General features: G+C 45.7%; 1 protein-coding gene across 1 annotated transcript in view; it reads left to right on the forward strand.

Annotated features, from left to right (window-relative positions):
• The window catches only part of LOC123052832 (protein YABBY 1), a 70,691-nt gene that overhangs the window by 14,264 nt on the left and 36,227 nt on the right, over positions 1 to 20,200 (forward strand). The window contains exons 2-5 of the mRNA XM_044476178.1: positions 9,130 to 9,251; position 9,304; positions 10,020 to 10,137; positions 13,579 to 13,627. Of these exons, the coding sequence (XP_044332113.1) occupies positions 9,130 to 9,251; position 9,304; positions 10,020 to 10,137; positions 13,579 to 13,627 (290 nt within the window). The remainder of the gene's footprint in view (positions 1 to 9,129; positions 9,252 to 9,303; positions 9,305 to 10,019; positions 10,138 to 13,578; positions 13,628 to 20,200) is intronic.

Raw genomic sequence — 20,200 nt, forward strand, 5'->3', positions numbered from 1 at the left:
ATTTAAGGAGGGGGAGGGGGTGGCGTGGAGGAGGGGGCAAGGCGGCGGCGGGCGGCGTGCACGAGCCGGACTCGGCGGCGGCGCGCGAGCGTGCTCGGGAGGGAGACGACGACGGGACGGGCCGGCCTGGCTCGGCTGGGCCTCGGCCCAGTCGGGCGCGGGTTTTTTTAAAATATTCGCCGAATCTAAACAAATCGCAGAAAAATAAATAAAAATCCAAAAAATGTTAAAACAAATTTTCCCCGTCTAATTAAAATAATTAGAACGAGATGAACATTTTCTTGGCCCAAAAATGCAGTTTTGAAAACGTGCAATTTTTTTAAATGCAATTAAAATTGCAAATAAAATCCGATAAAATCAAATATTTGATTTTAATATTTCCTCCAATATTTCCATTATTTTGGAGAAGTCATATTTTCTCCTCTCATTTATTTTAATATGAAATATTTTTCGGAGAGAAAAATAATTAAAACCAAAAATCCTCGTTTTATTATTTGATAAAAATCAAATATGAAAAACCGGGAAAATCCCCAACTCTCTCCGAGGGTCCTTGAGTTGCTTAGGATTTATCGAGGATTTCCCAGAATGCAAATAAAATATGCTATGCAATGATGATCTAATGTATAACATTCCAAATTGAAAATTTGGGATGTTACACTTCAACGTCCTGAAATCATCACTTGTAACTCCGTTCTTGTCCCCCATGCGCATGCCATCATCTCCATGCTTGTTCTTGCTCCAATGTTCATGCTTCTCAAAGCTAGGCCCTTCATTTGTAAGCAAAACAAATGTATCCAATTTAGGCAGCATCATATTCTCATGAACATTAGAATCATTACCAAGAAACGAAAGTACCTGGTAATTTAATTGGCGTGCGCGAGCTCTAGTAATTGGTCCAGTATGTACAACAGCAGGGGTTGTGGGTGTAACAATGGTATTTATGTCCTCATCATCCTCCCCTTCTTGAAATGAAGTCGTCCTCGACAGAAGCTCATCTCCCTCACCCAAATAAGGCTTCAAATCTGCAATGTTAAAAGTGAGACTAACCCCAAAATCTGCAGGCAGCTCAAGTTTATATGCATTATCATTTATTTTCTCTAACACCTTAAAAGGACCATCAGCACGTGGCATTAGTTTTGATTTGCACAAATCAGGAAATCTATCCTTACGCAAATGTAACCAAACAAGATCTCCAGGTGCAAACACAACATGTTTCCTACCCTTATCTCCAGCAAGTTTATATTTAGCATTCATACGCTCAATGTTTTCCTTAGTTAACTCATGCATTTTTAAGATCAATTCAGCACGTTGTTTAGCATCAAAATTAACCTTCTCCGAAGATGGAAGAGGCAACAAATCAATAGGTGCACGAGGTAGGAAACCATACACAATTTCAAAAGGGCACATCTTAGTAGTAGAATGCAATGAACGATTATAAGCAAACTCAATATGAGGCAAGCATTCTTCCCACATTTTCTTATTATTCTTCAAAACAGCCCTAAGCATAGTAGACAATGTTCTATTGACTACTTCAGTTTGTCCATCAGTTTGGGGATGACAAGTAGTACTAAAAAGCAGTTTAGTCCCCAACTTAGCCCATAAACATCTCCAAAAGTGGCTAAGAAATTTAGTATCATGATCTAAAACAATAGTATTTGGCACACCATGCAAACGAATAATTTCACGGAAGAACAAATCAGCAACATTAATAGCATCATCACTTTTATGACATGGTATAAAGTGTGCCATTTTTTAGAATCTATCCACGACAACAAATATGCTATCCCTCCCCTTCTTTGTTCGAGGAAAACCTAAAACAAAGTCCATAGATATATCCTCCCAAGGAACACTAGGTACAGGCAAAGGCATATATAAACCATGAGGATTGAGTCGTGACTTAGCTTTTTGACATGTAGTGCAGCGAGCAACAAAACGCTCAACATCCTGTCTCATCTTTTGCCAAAAGAAATGTGTAGCAAGTACGTCCTCCGTCTTCTTCATGCCAAAGTGTCCCATTAATCCTCCTCCATGCGCCTCCTGCAACAACAAAAGACGAAGAGAGTTAGCTGGAATGCATAGCTTGTTAGCACGGAACACAAATCCATCATTAATGACAAATTTGTTCCAGGTTCTTCCTTCTTTACAATTCTGCAAAACATCTTTAAAATCAGCATCATGCACATATTGATCTTTGATGGTCTCCAAACCAAATATTTTGAAGTCAAGTTGTGACAGCATAGTATAGCGACGAGACAATGCATCAACAATAACATTTTCTTTACCCTTCTTGTGTTTAATGACATAAGGGAAAGTTTCAATGAATTCAACCCATTTAGCATGTCTACGATTCAGTTTAGCTTGACTTTTAATATGTTTCAAAGATTCATGATCAGAATGTATAACAAATTCTTTGGGCCATAAATAATGTTGCCATGTTTCTAAAGTCCGAACAAGAGCATATAGTTCTTTATCATAAGTAGAATAATTCAGACTAGGCCCACTCAATTTTTCAGAAAAGTATGCAACAGGTTTGCCATCTTGTAATAACACACCTCCTAATCCAATGCCACTAGCATCACATTCAAGCTCAAAAGTCTTATTAAAATCAGTAAGTTGGAGTAAAGGAGCATGTGTCAACTTATCTTTCAATACCGTGAAGGCTTCTTCCTGTGCGGTACCCCAAACAAAAGGCACATCCTTCTTTGTAAGCTCGTTGAGAGGTGCAGCAATGGTGCTAAAATCTCTCACAAAACGCCTATAGAAACCAGCGAGTCCAAGAAAACTCCGCACTTGTGTGACCGTTTTGGGCTGCGGCCAACTCTCAATAGCTTCAATCTTGGCTTTATCAACTTCAATTCCCTGTGGAGTAACAACATAGCCAAGAAAAGATACTCGGTCGATGCAAAAGGTGCACTTCCCAAGGTTACCAAACAAACGTGCATCACGTAGAGCAATAAAAACAGCACGTAAATGTTCCAAATGTTCTTCCAAAGATCTGCTATAAATCAATATGTCATCAAAGTAAACTACCACAAATCGTCCAATGAAAGCACGTAAAACTTCGTTCATTAATCTCATGAAAGTACTAGGTGCATTAGTTAACCCAAAAGGCATGACTAACCACTCATATAATCCAAACTTAGTTTTAAATGCTGTTTTCCATTAATCTCCCAATTTCATACGAATTTGATGGTAGCCACTACGCAAATCAACTTTGGAGAATATTGTAGAGCCACTCAATTCATCAAGCATATCATCTAGCCTAGGAATAGGATGACGATAACGAATAGTAATATTATTAATGCCTCTACAATCAACACACATACGTGATGTACCATCCTTTTTCGGCACTAGAATAATAGGAACAGCACAAGGACTAAGGGATTCGCGTATATAACCTTTGTCGAGAAGCTCTTGTACTTGACGCATAATCTCCTTCGTCTCCTCTGGATTGGTATGGTATGGTGCACGGTTTGGCAGTGAAGCACCGGGAATTAAGTCAATCTGATGCTCAATCCCTCGAATAGGCGGTAATCCCGGTGGCACGTCTTGTGGAAAAACGTCAGCGAACTCCTGCAAAATGTTAGTGACAGCAGGAGGCAAAGAGTGATAGAGGCAAAGGTGTCCCGTCTTTCGATGAGATGGTGGATTTCGCTTTGGTGGAAGTCGACTTTGACGATCCGACTACGAACGTGCGAGGACGTCGCGCCTTAGCAATCGCTAAACCAACTCCGAGAGGTTATTGACCACGCCGGAGCACGATCAACCTGACCACGAGGGTCTGTTTCCTGCGAGCAAACGAAGAACAAACAAGAAACTAAGATTGCAATCTGGATATTGCGAATATAAGATGAAAGCTTTATTGATCAAGGTGGGGTTCTGTGACGCCTTTGTCTGGTCGTTGAACACAAACGAAGTACGCGAAGTTGCAGCTATGGCGAACTTTTAATCTAAACAAAACCCAAAGTCTAAACGATGCCCTAAGGGCTGTATATATGGAGGAAGAGGGGGGAATTTCGTGGCCCTTGGTGGAGGGGTCCGAAATCAACCCTATCTCTTGTTTCCCCACACATACGGACTCTAAAATAGCCTATACTTATGTATTTCGAAATTACATGGGCCTGGCCCAATAATAAGGTGACGCAGCACCTAAAATAGCCTCGGGACGAAATTTATGAAGTGGCATCTTGTATATTTCGTCCAAGGCTTCATGCACCCATTATGGTGGCTTCAAAGTCCTGAAATCATCACTTGTAACTCCGTTCTTGTTCCCCTTGCGCATGCCATCATCTCCATGCTTGTTCTTGCTCCAATGTTCATCCTTCTCCAAGCTAGGCCCTTCATTTGTAAGCAAAACAAATGTATCCAATTTAGGCAGCATCATATTCTCATGAACATTAGAATCATTACCAAGAAACGAAAGTACCTGGTAATTTAGTTGGCGTGCACGAGCTCTAGTAATTGGTCCAGTATGTATAGCAGCAGGGGCTGTGGGTGTAACAATTGTATTGATGTCCTCATCACCTTCTTTGTTCGAGGTAAACCTAAAACAAAGTCCATAGATATATCCTCCCAAGGAACACTAGGTACAGGCAAAGGCATATATAAACCATGAGGATTGAGTCGTGACTTAGCTTTTTGACATGTAGTGCAGCGAGCAATAAAACGATCAACATCCCGTCTCATCTTTGGCCAAAAGAAATGTGTAGCAAGTACGTCCTCCGTCTTCTTCACGCCAAAGTGTCCCATTAATCCTCCTCCATGCGCCTCCTGCAACAACAAAAGACGAACGGAGCTAGCTGGAATGCATAGCTTGTTAGCACGAAACACAAATCCATCGTTAACAACAAACTTGTTCCACATTCTTCCTTCTTTACAATTCTGCATTACATCTTTAAAATCAGCATCATGCACATATTGATCTTTGATGGTCTCCAAACCAAATATTTTGAAGTCAAGTTGTGAAAGCATAGTATAGCGACGAGACAATGCATCAGCAATAACATTTGCTTTTCCCTTCTTGTGTTTAATGACATAAGGGAAAGTCTCAATGAATTCAACCCATTTAGCATGTCTACGATTCAGTTTAGCTTGACTTTTAATATGTTTCAAAGATTCATGATCAGAATGTATAACAAATTCTTTGGGCCATAAATAATGTTGCCATGTTTCTAAAGTCCGAACAAGAGCATATAATTCTTTATCATAAGTAGAATAATTCAGACTAGGCCCACTCAATTTTTCAGAAAAGTATGCAACAGGTTTACCATCTTGTAATAACACACCTCCTAATCCAATTCCACTAGCATCACATTCAAGCTCAAAAGTCTTATTAAAATCAGGAAGTTGGAGTAAAGGAGCATGTGTCAACTTATCTTTCAATACCGTGAAGGCTTCTTCCTGTGCGGTACCCCAAACAAAAGGCACATCCTTCTTTGTAAGCTCGTTGAGAGGTGCAGCAATGGTGCTAAAATCTCTCACAAAACGCCTATAGAAACCAGCGAGTCCAAGAAAACTCCGCACTTGTGTGACCGTTTTGGGCTGCGGCCAACTCTCAATAGCTTCAATCTTGGCTTTATCAACTTCAATTCCCTGTGGAGTAACAACATAGCCAAGAAAAGATACTCGGTCGGTGCAAAAGGTGTACTTCCCAAGGTTACCAAACAAACGTGCATCACGTAGAGCAATAAAAACAACACGTAAATGTTCCAAATGTTCTTCCAAAGATTTGCTATAAATCAGTATATCATCAAAATAGACTACCACAAATCGTCCAATGAAAGCACGTAAAACTTCGTTCATTAGTCTCATGAAAGTACTAGGTGCATTAGTTAACCCAAAAGGCATGACTAACCACTCATATAAACCAAACTTAGTTTTAAATGCAGTTTTCCATTCATCTCCCAATTTCATACGAATTTGATGGTATCCACTACGCAAATCAACTTTGGAGAATATTGTAGAGCCACTCAATTCATCAAGCATATCATCTAGCCTAGGAATAGGATGACGATAACGAATAGTAATATTATTAATGCCTCTACAATCAACACACATACGCGACGTACCATCCTTTTTAGGCACTAGTATAATAGGAACAGCACAAGGACTAAGAGATTCGCGTATATAACCTTTGTCGAGCAGCTCCTGTACTTGACGCATAATCTCCTTCGTCTCCTCTGGATTGGTACGGTATGGTGCACGGTTGGGTAGCGATGCACCGGAAATTAAGTCAATTTGATGCTCAATCCCTCGAATAGGTGGTAATCCCGGTGGCACGTCTTGTGGGAAGACGTCAGCGAACTCCTGCAAAATGTTAGTGACAGCAGGGGGCAAAGAGGAAGGAACGTCCTCGAATGAAAATAATGCCTCTTTGCACACAAAAGCATAGCAAACAGATTTGCTGAAATCTAGCTCATCAATATCAGATTTTGTGGCAAGTAAACATGCACTTTTCAATTTAATTTCAGAAACAACACTAGATGGTTTATTATTAGGTTTCATTTGTTGCTCAAATTCTTTTGCCACAATCTGATTTTCACTCTTATTTTTCTCCTGTTTTGCTTTATTAGCTCTATTAATGTCATCTTTCAAAATGGAATCAGGAGTCATAGGAAGCAAAGTAATATTTTTATCCTTATTAACAAGAGTATACTGATTGTTTCTACCATGGTGTACAGAATTTTTATCAAATTGCCATGGTCTACCAAGTAATAAGGAACATGCTTGCATGGGTACCACATCACAATCAACATAATCAGCATATGTAGAGATACTAAAAAGCACACGAACAGTACGTGTTACCTTAACATTGCCGCTGTTGTTGAACCATTGGATGTAGTAAGGATGTGGATGTGGTCTTGTGGTATATGGATACGGATTCAGAGCGGTGGCGGATAAGCAATAGTGGTAGATGGCAAGGCGATGATGATGGTGCGGCGGCGGCGTGACAACTTATGACCAGAACTCGAAACTCTAAAAGACTAGACTCTAAGACCAGCAACTTGACACGACGATGCAACCGCAAATTCAACAAAGCAAAAATCCTAAAAAGATTATGCAAAGGCTCAGATTGGTTCGGATATACTGAACTAACCCTAATTTTTTTTGTGGCTTTTTCGTGGACTGTAGGTATGAAGAACAGACTCGATCTAAACTACGAAAAACTGCAAAATCTCACCGAGCAACCTGGAAATCTGATACCACTTGATAGAGGCAAAGGTGTCCCGTCTTTCGATGAGATGATGGATATCGCTTTGATGGAAGTCGACTTTGACGATCCGAGTACGAACGTGCGAGGACGTCGCGCCTTAGCAATCGCTAAACCAACTCCGAGAGGTTATTGACCACGCCGGAGCACGATCAACCTGACTACGAGGGTCTGTTTCCTGCGAGCAAACGAAGAACAAGCAAGAAACTGAGATTGCAATCTGGATATTGCGAATATAAGATGAAAGCTTTATTGATCAAGGTGGGGTTCTGTGACGCCTTTGTCTGGTCGTTGAACACAAACGAAGTACGCGAAGTTGCAGCTATGGCGAACTTTTAATCTAAACAAAACCCAAAGTCTAAACGACACCCTAAGGGCTGTATATATGGAGGAAGAGGGGGGAATTTCGTGGCCCTTGGGGAAGGGGTCCGAAACCAACCCTATCTCTTGTTTCCCCACACATACGGACTCTAAAAATAGCCTATACTCAAGTATTTCGAAATTACATGGGTCTGGCCCAATAATAAGGTGACGCAGCACCTAAAATAGCCTCTGGACGAAAGTTATGAAGTAGCATCTTGTATATTTCGTCCAAGGCTTCATGCACGCATTATGGTGGCTTCAACGTCCTGAAATAATCACTTGTAACTCCGTTCTTGTCCCCCATGCGCATGCCATCATCTCCATGCTTGTTCTTGCTCCAATGTTCATCCTTCTCAAAGCTAGGCCCTTCATTTGTAAGCAAAACAAATGTATCCAATTTAGGCAGCATCATATTCTCATGAACATTAAAATCATTACCAAGAAACGAAAGTACCTGGTAATTTAATTGGCGTGCGCGAGCTCTAGTAATTGGTCCAGTATGTATAGCAGCAGGGGGCTACGGGTGTAACAATGGTATTGATGTCCTCATCAGCTCGGCGGCTGCGCACGGGAGAGGTAGAGCTCGGGGTGTGGCCAGAGGCGAGAGAGGTCACCGGCTTATATAGCCGCGCCCGTGTGTACGCGTGCGCGGGAGGGGAGGCGTCGGCGCGCCGCCCGTGAGGAATCAATGGCAAGGCTGACCGGCGGCGGCAGTGCGGCAGCCTTGGCATTGATTCCCGCGGGAACCAAGGCGATGAGGGCGACGAAGCGCCCGTCTCGCTGACTCGGCGGGCCCGCGGCTGCTTCGCACCAAAACAACTCGCCCTGGCGCCCCCCAGCGCGCCGGGTTCGGACTGGGTCCGCCGGCGCTGATTTCGGCCGGCGAAAATCGGGCTCCTGAGGGCGCGACTGGGCCGTTTTTTCGGCGCCGGCGCGAAAAAATCGCCTGGGAAGGCCTTTCTGGAGGCGCGGCTGGTGATGCTCCGAGACATGGTGCAACTTTACCATGCATTCCTAGCTACTAGTATAACTCTCTACCTAGTGGGCACCACACATTGACCGTTTGCATTGACCCCATATAGCTCTTGCAACTCTACTTTTTAGAGCACGCATGATTTTGTACCTATCTCTCTCTCCCTCTCTCCGCGCGCATGCCTTTGTGTATCTATGAAGTCTAAATAAGCACTGTTGCACATAGCTAGCAAGTTTTGTTGACTGTACTTGAACCATTTGCAAGCTAGCGCTGGTGCAAGATAGCAAGCATTTAATCTAGCCTGTGACTTGTTTCTGTTCATTTGGATCTAACTTACATGATTTATGAATGACTACCATATACAGATAACTATTCAAGATACTCCATTTAGCTACTATACTTACAATAATAGTTCAACAGTGCCACACGTCTATCCTGTATACTATTTATTGCAAAACAAATACACGTGATATAATTCATACTCCAAAATACTACAGTTCTATGCATCAGTACCTTTAATAATAAAACACATGTATACACAGGTTTAATTATTAGCAGTTAACGTATACAAACATATTTGCAGGTCAACGTGCCAAACAATTGTTCCTACAATATTGTGACTGTTAGATGTGGGCATTGCACGATGGTTCTCTCCATGGATCTTGGACCTTTCCACCAAGCACGCACCGCTCAAGAACACCAGGTGTAGAATGCAAACGGTTCTAATAAATTGTGGATCCACAAATATAACAGCAAGAGTTATTGTAGCACTATGTATATACTTCCTCCGTCCCATAATGTAAGACTTTTTTTTACTACACTAGAGTCAAAAAACATCTTACATTACGGAACAGAGGAAGTATGTGTTTACTAGGTTATATAAATATCTAATAGGACGCTTAATTGTTTCTTTTGCCCTAGAGGACTACTTCACCCGGGTTTATAAGGCCTAGTATGTTTTTCGAGATTTACTATGGCCATCAGTTAGACCAACAATATATACGATGTGTGCCACAAAAAGTATAGCGGTGAGTTTATATTTGAAAGAAGATTCTAACAGTATGATTACATGGCATATAACTCATATATTAGCGCTCCATCTGATTTTTTTTTTGGAAAAGGAGGCTTGTCCCCGGCCTCTGCATCTGAGCAATGCATGCAGCCATATTATTAAAAGTCTAAAAAAACAAAGTATTCAAAATACATATTACGCCTTATGAACGTGGACTGACGATGTACAATTTCCTTTTCTCCCGACATCTGTCCTTTTTTGGATGGCCTGCTGATGATTACATTTTAACTTCGTACATAATCTGTGATAGCTAAACAGGTTGACAACAACATTGTCGACTGTTTTAATCTCATATATATTGTGGTATAGTGTTTTTTGAGAAAATAAATAAGGGTACATCTCATAAATATAGTTTGACCAATATTTACAACTAATGGTTACATGCATATTTGTTTATTTAGGTGCAGAACAGAGTTATATTGAATAATTCTGGGAGTTACGACTCTGCTGCAAGGAATCAGCGGGCAATGCCCATGTATCCGATGGTGAACAATCAGCAGCAAGTGTCGCCGATACGCCGTATGTTGTTTATTTTCATGTTTACTAATTTGCCGCATTTCTTGAATTGTCGTTATTGACGAACTGCATATCATTTTACTATTTTTGTTTCATATAACCACACACTTTACCTACTAAGAGCATCTATAACCGGAACCCCTACTTTTCTCTAAACATCCATGCAGATAGCTCGAACACTTTCAGATCAAAAAACATAACCCAACCGGAGCCCCAAAACCCAACACATACTGTTAGACGAATAAGTCGCGGCTTGCCGGCTTCGGCCAGGGCATGTCGGGCACGCGTGCGTGCGTGTGCCAGACATGGCGTGCATGGTCCGGTCCGCGTCAGGCTAGTAGCTGCGTGTGTGTACCAGCATGTGTATGAGCGCGTGCGTGGGTCTGCTGGCGATGGAGCCAGAGGTGTGACCGCGTCGCCCGGGTAGTTAGTAGCCGCGTCGTCCGCGTACGGGCGCGACGGGAGCGCGAGCCAAGTAGGCTACAGGGTGCGGGGCGTGGGTGAGTGGCAGCGCCGTGGGCGCTGCGTGCGTATGAGTGCGCGTATAAGAACTCGCTGGGTCCTCTGTGTATTGCCGGGCAGTGGCTGAGTTCGTGCTCAGAGAAAGAAAGAAAGTGGCCGTTCGTGCGGTCGGCGGCGTTCGTGCGCCGGGCATTTCTTGCTGTGTGCTCCTCGCCTTTCCTCCTTCCTTCTTCTACGTTCGTGCGAGAGAAAGAGAGAGCTCCGGCGCAAGGCGAGGCGAGGCTGCGGCAACAACAATTGGTATATAGAGCTTTGGTTCGGGCGATCACCGGCGACCATGGCGCTCGTCCCTCATGGCGGTGGCGCGGGTGGATCGGGTCGATGGCGATGCCGATGCTCACGGTGGACAACTACACCGTGTGGGAGATCAAGGCGCAGGCCATCCTCGACGTGCACACCGTGTGGGAGGCAGTGGTGCCAGGCGACACGGCGGTGAACGCGCGGAAGGACAAGACGGCGCGCGCGTTGCTCCTCGGGGTGTTGCCGGAGGATGTGCTGCTGCAGGTGTCGACGAAGCTCACCGCCAGGGAGGTATGGGACTCCCTGAAGGTGAGGTTCGTCGGCGCCGATCGGGTGCGCGAGGCATGGCTGGCGACGCTGTGCGGCGACTTTGACCGCATGAAGATGGCGGACGGCGAGTAGCTCGACGTGTACGGTGGGAGGCTCGCGGCGATGGCGGCGAGGTACGCCAACCTCGGGGAGATGCTGGGCGACGCAACACTTGTCAAGAAGTTGCTGGACACGGTGCCGGATCGCCTCTTCCCCCTCGTCGCCGGCATCGAGCAGTTCCACGACGTGACGACGATGTCATTCGACGAGGCGCTCGGGCGACTGCGCGCGTTCGACGAGCGGGTTCGGCGCCGTGGACAAGACGACGGTGAGCGGGCGAACGGACAGCTCCTGTACACTGCGGCGCAGTGGCGGGCGCGGGAGCGGCGTCAAGGCGGAGCTCGGGACGACAACGACGGCAAGAGCGTGGCATTGAGCAGTGGCGGGAACCGGCGCGGCCGCTGCTACAAGTGCGGCGAGCGCGGACACTTCGAACGCGACTGCCCCCAGCTGTGGAGGGAGCCGGCGGCGGAGCGCGCGCTGATGGCGGACGTCGGCGTTGAAGACGGCGGACTCCTCTGAGCCACGGCTTAGAGGGGTGAATGTTAGACGAATAAGCCGTGGCTTGCCGGCTTCGGCCAGAGCACGTCGGCCACGCGTGCGTGCGTGTGCCAGACATGGCGTGCATGCTCCGGTCCGCATCAGGCTAGTAGCTGCGTGTGTGTGTGTACCAGCATGTGTATGAGCGCGTACGTGGGTCTGCTGGCGATGGAGCCGGAGGTGTGACCGCGTCGCCCGGGCAGTTTGTGGCCGCTCATCCGCGTATGGGCGCGACGGGAGCGCGAGCCAAGTAGGCTGCGGGGTGCGGGGCGTGGGTGAGTGGGAGCGCCGTGGGCACTGCGTGCGTACGAGTGCGCGTATAAGAACTCGCTGGGTCCTCTGTGTATTGTCGGGAAGTGGCTGAGTTCGTGCTCAGAGAAAGAAAGCAAGTGGCCGTTCGTGCGGCTGGCGGCGTTCGTGCGCCGGCCATTTCTTGCTGTGTGCTCCTTGCCTTTCCTCCTTCCTTCTTCTATGTTCGTGCGAGAAAGAGAGAGCTCCGGCGCAAGGCGAGGCAAGGCTGCGGCAACAACACATACGCCCAGGCTGTCCGACACCCCTCATATTCAGCCCATATGTAGGGCGGATATGGGGACGCATGGACACGTCCACCACGTGGGACTGACAGGCAGGACCCACACGAGAACTGCTGATGAGGTCACTGGTTTGTTGAGGACACATTGATGGCGTCGCTCTGGTGCACCATCTGAGGGGCCAAATCCGGCTATTTAAGCCGGATGGTGAGGGTAAAACCTAGCGGCCCCCATTCCGTCCTTTCCATCCCATCCACTTCGACCTTGTCGTCTACCATGGTCGGGTAGAACATCACACATTACACAATTCTCACACTCGAGTGCTGGTGGAGGTCATGTGGGAGATGTGTGTCGCCGAGATATGTGGTGTCCCTCACCTTGCGGGGGAGGAGAATGTGCCAGGACTGGGCATGGAGGTTCCATAGGAGGAGGTGATAGAGGAGGAGCCACGGGGCCTAGAGGTTGAGCTTGGCCGATTGTGCCGGAAGCAAGCGGAGGGTGACTTCGACCTCGCCCAAGCCGTGGAGGCAGAGGTGGTGCACCTCTTCGCGGAGGCACAGTTGATGGCGGAGCAAGCAGGCGCGGCCGCCTTCACGGTGCGCGTCGCCAACCCACGTCTCATGGACAAAAACCAGGCCATCTTGGAGTCGCTCCAGTCCGAGCGGGAGGTGGAGGTGAACCGCTGGCATATCCACCTCGCCGACCTGAGTCATGAGAGGCTACTTGCGGACATGGAGGAGGCACCGGAGTTTCGCACCGGCGCCAATGACCATGAGGCAGGTGGCTCTGGAAAGGGGCTCATCGATCTACATCTCCGATGACGATGAGTAGATTTGGGTACTTTGCTTTTTTGAATGTAGCTTGTTTCTTTCATGTGATTAGTACGTGGTGAAATGAATGTTTCATGGAGTAGTATATGGAAATGAGAGTTTGCAAATAAGGGGTGTGGTTGCAATGATAGACAAATGAGGGGTGACCGGTTCCTTCCGGCGGACATATTGAGGGTCAAATATGCACATTTTGGTTGAAGATGCTCTAGCTACTTTGCAAATATACCATGACTGCGCATGCTCAAAATAGTCGAACTTAACCTTGATTCCAACATATTTTCACATTACCTTTTCCCTCTCACTGATCTGTGTGTATTGCATATATAAATATGACCAGTTTAATTACATTACTGATTAAATTATCTTTTTTTATTTTACAAGTACCTCACGTAATCTTTTTTTTTTGTCGCCAGCACCGGAGAAGAGACAACGTGTTCCATCTGCGTACAACAGATTCATCAAGTGAGATTTCAGGCCATATATATGTTGATCACTTACATAATATTGTTGCTACAAACCAAGTTTGGTATAAACCTGTGCAGACTAATCTAGATTGAACAGATCGATCGCTCCATTAGCTAATTAGCTAGCAACAATAATGATGGACAGTTCAAACACGATAAAAATGATTACGGAACTAACTATTATGTGGTCTTGTTAATGAGTTTTGCAAGAAAGTTTGAACACCAGATTTTTGGGTTACAACAAGCTAGGATTAGGCTTATGTTGCATTGTAACCATAAAAAGTATTCTAAGATTGTTTTTGCATCACTAGGTATATTCTTAATGACATGTGTTTCTGTTAGGTTTGTTTGGAAGACAGATTTTGTAAGCACGTATTGCAGAAATTATTGCAGAGATATGTTTTTGTTTGTTTTGTTTGGTTATTAGGATTTGTTAGTGACTGCTCCCTCCATCCATGTTTACAAGGCCTATTGATCTTATCTTAATTTATTGTTCAAGTTTGACTAAGTTTATAGGAAAAATATCAGTGTATTTTTTCGGAAATGGAGGCATACCCCCGGCCTCTGCGTCATGGTGTTGCATGCAGCCATCTTATTAAAAATCCACAAAGTATCGTCATAAAAGTTTTACAGCTCGCAAACGGAGCAGAGCAAAGTAAAAAAAAAGGAAAATTACATGCTGACAAAGGCAACCGATACGGTAATAAGAAGGATAAGCTCCCTAGACTCCTATCCTGTTATGCGAGCGCCATCCGAATCGGTTGAAGATAACCCGAACTACCATCTCCCATTGGTTGCACCCAGTAACCAAAGGCTCCCTGGAGTCCATAGGAGTGAGTGAGGACCACGTACGGATCCAAGCTGTAGCTCTGAAGATGACCTGCAAGAAAGTTAAAGTGTGTTGTCTGTTAAAAATCATATCATTCCTGCAGTTCCATATAGCCCATAATAGCGCACATATTTTAACCCGGATACGAGCCGCAGTAATCTGTTCAGCCCCAGCTAACCACGTCCCAAACAATGACGCAATATTGACTGGAGGATTAATGTTGAAAGCTATATGAATCATTCTCCAAAGTAGCTTGGCAAGTGGGCGTTCAAGAAATAAGTGTTGTATTGTTTCATCAGGATCACAAAAATAGCACCGCGAACTTCCTACCCATCGCCTTTTAATTAAGTTGTCCTTTGTGAGTATCACTTGCTTGTGGACAAATCACATAAAGATTTTAATACGCAAAGGAACCTTAACCTTCCAGATGTGCAACGACCTTGAGAGGGGGCCAGAATTAATCAATTCCATATAGAATGATTTCACCGTAAAAATCTCATTCTTAGTTAACTTCCATTGTGTTGAATCCGGCTGGTCGGAGAGAGTTGAACTTCTATCAGTCTCCGAACCAAATGCATCCAGGCAGTCCATCTCTCACCAACTAACACACGTCTGAACTGGATGTCCAGGGGAATAGTTTGAAGGACTGTGCCTACGTAATCCTCCTTACGTTGCACAATATTATAAAGAATAGGATATTGGATGGCCAGGGGCGTCTCTCTCAACCACGTATCCTCCCAAAATCTTGTTGACATCCCATTGCCAACCAAGAATTTGACCCTACGAAAGAACAAGTCCTTCGTTCCCATAAGTCCCTTCTAGAATGGCGAGTCAGTTGGTCTCCTGGTAACCTGGGCTAGTGTTTTCGAGTGTAAATACTTATTGCGCAGGATTTGTGACCACATACCCCCTGGCTCTGTCTCTAGCCTGTATAACCATTTGCTCATAAGACATTTATTCTTAATTTCTAAGTTCTCAATACTGAGACCCCCTTGGTCTTTAGGTCGGCAAAGGATATCCCATCGCGCGAGACGGTATTTCCTCTTGGCCTCATCAGACCGCCAGAAGAAACGAGATCTAAAGAAATCAAGTCTCTTCCGAGCCCCTTTCGGAATTTCGAAGAGCGAAAGTAGAAACATCGGCATACTAGTCAGCACTGAGTTAATCAGGACTAGCCGACCTCCATATGACATAAGCTTGCCCTTCCAGCAACTAAGTTCTTTTTCAATTCGTTCTTCAATACACTTCCATTCTTTATTGGATAGCTTACAGCGATGGATCGGTATACCCAAGTAACTGAATGGTAAAGCACCTAATTCACATCCGAACAATTGTCTATAAATGTGTTCCTCGTCTTTGGCTTTCCCAAAGCAGAACAACTCGCTCTTATAAAAATTAATTTTTAAGCCAGACAATTGTTCGAAGAGACATATGTTAAGTTTCATATTATGTGCCTTAGCCATGTCATGTTCCATGAATATGATAGTTGTTGGAAATATGCCCTAGAGGCAATAATAAAATGGTTATTATTATATTTCCTTGTTCATGATAATTGTCTATTGTTCATGCTATAATTGTGTTATCCGGAAATCGTAATACATGTGTGAATACATAGACCACAACATGTCCCTAGTGAGCCTCTAGTTGACTAGCTCATTGATCAACAGATAGTCATGGTTTCCTGACTATGGACATTGGATGTCATTGATAACGGGATCACATCATTAGGAGAATGATGTGATGGACAAGACCCAATCCTAAGCATAGCACAAGATCGTGTAGTTCGTTTGCTAGAGCTTTTCCAAATGTCAAGTATCATTTCCTTAGACCATGAGATTGTGCAACTCCCGGATACCATAGGAGTGCTTTGGGTGTGCCAAACGTCACAACGTAACTGGGTGGCTATAAAGGTGCATTACGGGTATCTCCGAAAGTGTCTGTTGGGTTGGCACGAATCGAGACTGGGATTTGTCACTCCGTATGACGGAGAGGTATCTCTAGGCCCCCTCGGTAATGCATCATCATAATGAGCTCAATGTGACCAAGTGTTTGGTCACGGGATCATGCATTACGGTACGAGTAAAGTGACTTGCCGGTAACGAGATTGAACAAGGTATTGGGATACCGACGATCGAATCTCGGGCAAGTAACGTACCGATTGACAAAGGGAATTGTATACGGGATTGATTGAATCCTCGACATCGTGGTTCATCCAATGAGATCATCGTGGAACATGTGGGAGCCAACATGGGTATCCAGATCCCACTGTTGGTTATTGACCGGAGAGTCGTCTCGGTCATGTCTGCATGTCTCCCGAACCCGTAGGGTCTACACACTTAAGGTTCGGTGACGCTAGAGTTGTAGAGATATTAGTATGCGGTTAACCGAAAGTTGTTCGGAGTCCCGGATGAGATCCCGGACGTCACGAGGAGTTCCGGAATGGTCCGGAGGTAAAGATTTATATATGGGAAATCCTATTTTGGCCACTGGAAAATGTTCGGGATTTTTCGGTATTGTACCGGGAAGGTTCTAGAAGGTTCCGAAGTGGGGCCCACCTGCATGGGGGGACCCACATGAACGTGGGTAGTGGGGGCAAGGCCCCACACCCCTGGTCAAGGCGCACCAAGATCCCACCTTAGAAGGAATAAGATCATATCCCGAAGGGATAAGATCAAGATCCCTAAAAAGGGGGGATAACAATCGGTGGGGAAGGGAAATGATGGGATTTCTTTCCCCCACCTTTGCCAACGCCCCAATGGACTTGGAGGGCAAGAAACCATCCCCCTCCACCCCTATATATAGTGGGGAGGCGCATGGGAGCAGCACCCCAAGCCCTGGCGCCTCCCTCCCTCCCGTGACACCTCTTCCTCCCCGCTTGCGCTTGGCGAAGCCCTGCCGGGATCTCGCTACTTCCACCACCACGCCGTCGTGCTGCTGGATCTCCATCAACTTCTCCTCCCCCCTTGCTGGATCAAGAAGGAGGAGACGTCCCCGCTCTGTACGTGTGTTGAACGCGGAGGTGCCGTCCGTTCGGCGCTAGGATCATCGGTGATTTGGATCACGACGAGTACGACTCCATCAACCCCGTTCTCTTGAACGCTTTCGCGCGCGATCTACAAGGGTATGTAGATGCACTCCCCTCTCTCTCATTGCTAGATGACTCCATAGATTGATCTTGGTGATACGTAGAAAATTTTAAATTTCTGCTACGATCCCCAACAATAGTGTCATCAGCATACTGTAGAATGGATACCCCTCCATCGACTAGATGAGGAACTAACCGCTCAACATGGCCATGCTGCTTGGCCCTGCCAATAATGACGGCCAACATATCTGCCATAATATTGAACAGAAGAGGAGACATGGAATCCCCTTGTCTCAACCCCATATGTGTCTGAAAATAGTGACTGATATCATTGTTCACCTTGATTCCGACACTACCCTTCTGGACTTGGGTATCCACTTGGTTCCTCCAGGCTTCACTAAAACCTTTCATGCGCATTGCCTGCTAAAGAAAAGGCCACTTTACTTTATCATACGCCTTCTCAAAATCCACTTTGAAGATAACCCCATCCAGTTTCTTCGAGTGGATCTCATGAAGCGTTTCATGCAGAACGACCACCCCTTCCAGTATGTGTCGCCCCGGCATGAACGCTGTCTGGCTTGGTTGGATCACTGAATGAGCAATTTGTGTCAATCTATTGGTTCCAACCTTTGTGAAATTTTTGAAACTCACATTCAGCAGACATATGGGCCGGAATTGTCCGATCCGAACTGCCTCATCTTTCTTAGGTAGCAGCGTTATCGTACCGAAGTTAAGATGAAACAACTCTAAATGACCGTTGAAAAATCGTGAAACATAGGCATAAGATCATCTTTAATAATATGCCAACATTTTTTATAGAATTCAGCTGGAAACCCATCTGGTCCCGGTGCTTTATTCTGCTTCATTTGTGATATTGCCTGAAGAACCTCTTTTTCAGTAAACGGTGCAGAGAGAATATCATTCTCCGCTGCCTGTAATTGAGGTATATCATCAATCACAGATTCATCGAGTGTCACCGTACTTGTATTCGGGGGTCCAAAAAGTTGCTTATAATAATTAGAGATATACGCTTTCAGATTTTCATGTCAAACTATTGTCCCCTCGTCATGTTCAAGCTGTATGATTTTCTTCTTCCTATGTTTACCATTTGCAACCATATGGAAGAATTGTGTATTGTCTTCCCCTTGGACAACCTTAAGCGTTTTAGCACGCAATGCCCACTTGAGCTCCTCCTCTCTCAAGAGAGCTCGTAGACCTTGCTCAGCCTCGGACTTAGTTCTTTGCACATTAACAGAAAGAAGAGTGTCTTCGGCCTTTAAGCCTAGTGCCTCAATTAATTGAGTAAGACGCTCTTTTTCTTGTTTGTAAATCCCACTCTCATTTCTGGCCCAACCTCTCAAAAACTGTCGGAGATGTCTAATTTTATTTTGCCATCTCTCAACATGCATCCTTCCACTAACCGGCTTAGCCCATTCGCGTGCAATGATCTCCAAAAATCCTTCTCTCTCGAACCAGCATTGTTCGAAGGAGAAGGTATTTTTATTTGCCACATGTGTAGCCTCACCCGAGTCTAATAGAAGTGGTGTATGATCCGAGATCGCTCTCTGCATCGCATGGACCGACACCAACGGACACTTTTGTTCCCACTCCACACTAGCAAGTACCCTATCCAACTTTTCATAAGTTGGAATGGGTAACGAGTTGGCCCATGTAAATTGTCTACCGGTGAGTTCTATTTCTCTCAAATTAAGACTCTCGATAATCATGTTAAACATCATAGACCAACGTCCATCAAACTTGTCATTGTTCTTTTCATCTCTCCTCCTTATTGTATTAAAATCCCCCCCCCCCGACTAGTATTGGCAGATTCTCATCTCCACAAATCCGCACCAAATCGGCCAAAAAGTCTGGTTTAAATTCAGGTTGTGCTGCCCCATATACAGCTACAAGAGACCACCAGAATGTTGGGGAACGTAGTAATTTCAAAAAAAATCCTACGCACACACAGGATCATGGTGATGCATAGCAACGAGAGGGGAGAGTGTGTCCACGTACCCTCGTAGACCGAAAGCGGAAGCGTTAGCACAACGCGATTGATGTAGTCGTACGTCTTCACGATCCGACCGATCCCAGTATTGAACGTACGGCACCTCCGAGTTCAGCACACGTTCAGCTCGATGACGTCCCGCAAACTCCGATCTAGCAGAGCTTCACGGGAGAGTTCCGTCAGCACGATGGCGTGGTGACAGTGATGATGTTGCTACCGACGCAGGGCTTCGCCTAAGCACCGCTACGAGATGACCGAGGTGGAATATGGTGGAGGGGGGCACCGCACACGGCTGGGAGAGATCAACAGATCAACTTGTGTGTGTAGAGGTGCCCCTGCCCCCGTATATAAAGGAGCAAGGGGGGAGGCCGGCCGACCCTTGGGGCGCGCCAAGGAGGGGGGAGTCCTCCTCCTAGTAGGAGTAGGACTCCCCTTTCCTAGTCCAACTAGGAAGAGGGAAGGGGGAAGGAAAGAGAGGGAGAGGGAGAGGGAAAGAGGGGCCACACCCCCTCCCCTAGTCCAGTTCGGACTCCTCATGGGAGGGGGCGCGTCACCTCCTGGGCTGCTGCCCTCTCTCTCCCCTCAGGCCCACTAAGGCCCAATACTTCCCCGGGGGGTTCCGGTAACCCCTCCGGCACTCCGGTTTTCG

This window comes from Triticum aestivum, chromosome 2D (assembly GCF_018294505.1).
Source record: "Triticum aestivum cultivar Chinese Spring chromosome 2D, IWGSC CS RefSeq v2.1, whole genome shotgun sequence".
In the NCBI taxonomy this organism is placed as follows: domain Eukaryota; kingdom Viridiplantae; phylum Streptophyta; class Magnoliopsida; order Poales; family Poaceae; genus Triticum; species Triticum aestivum.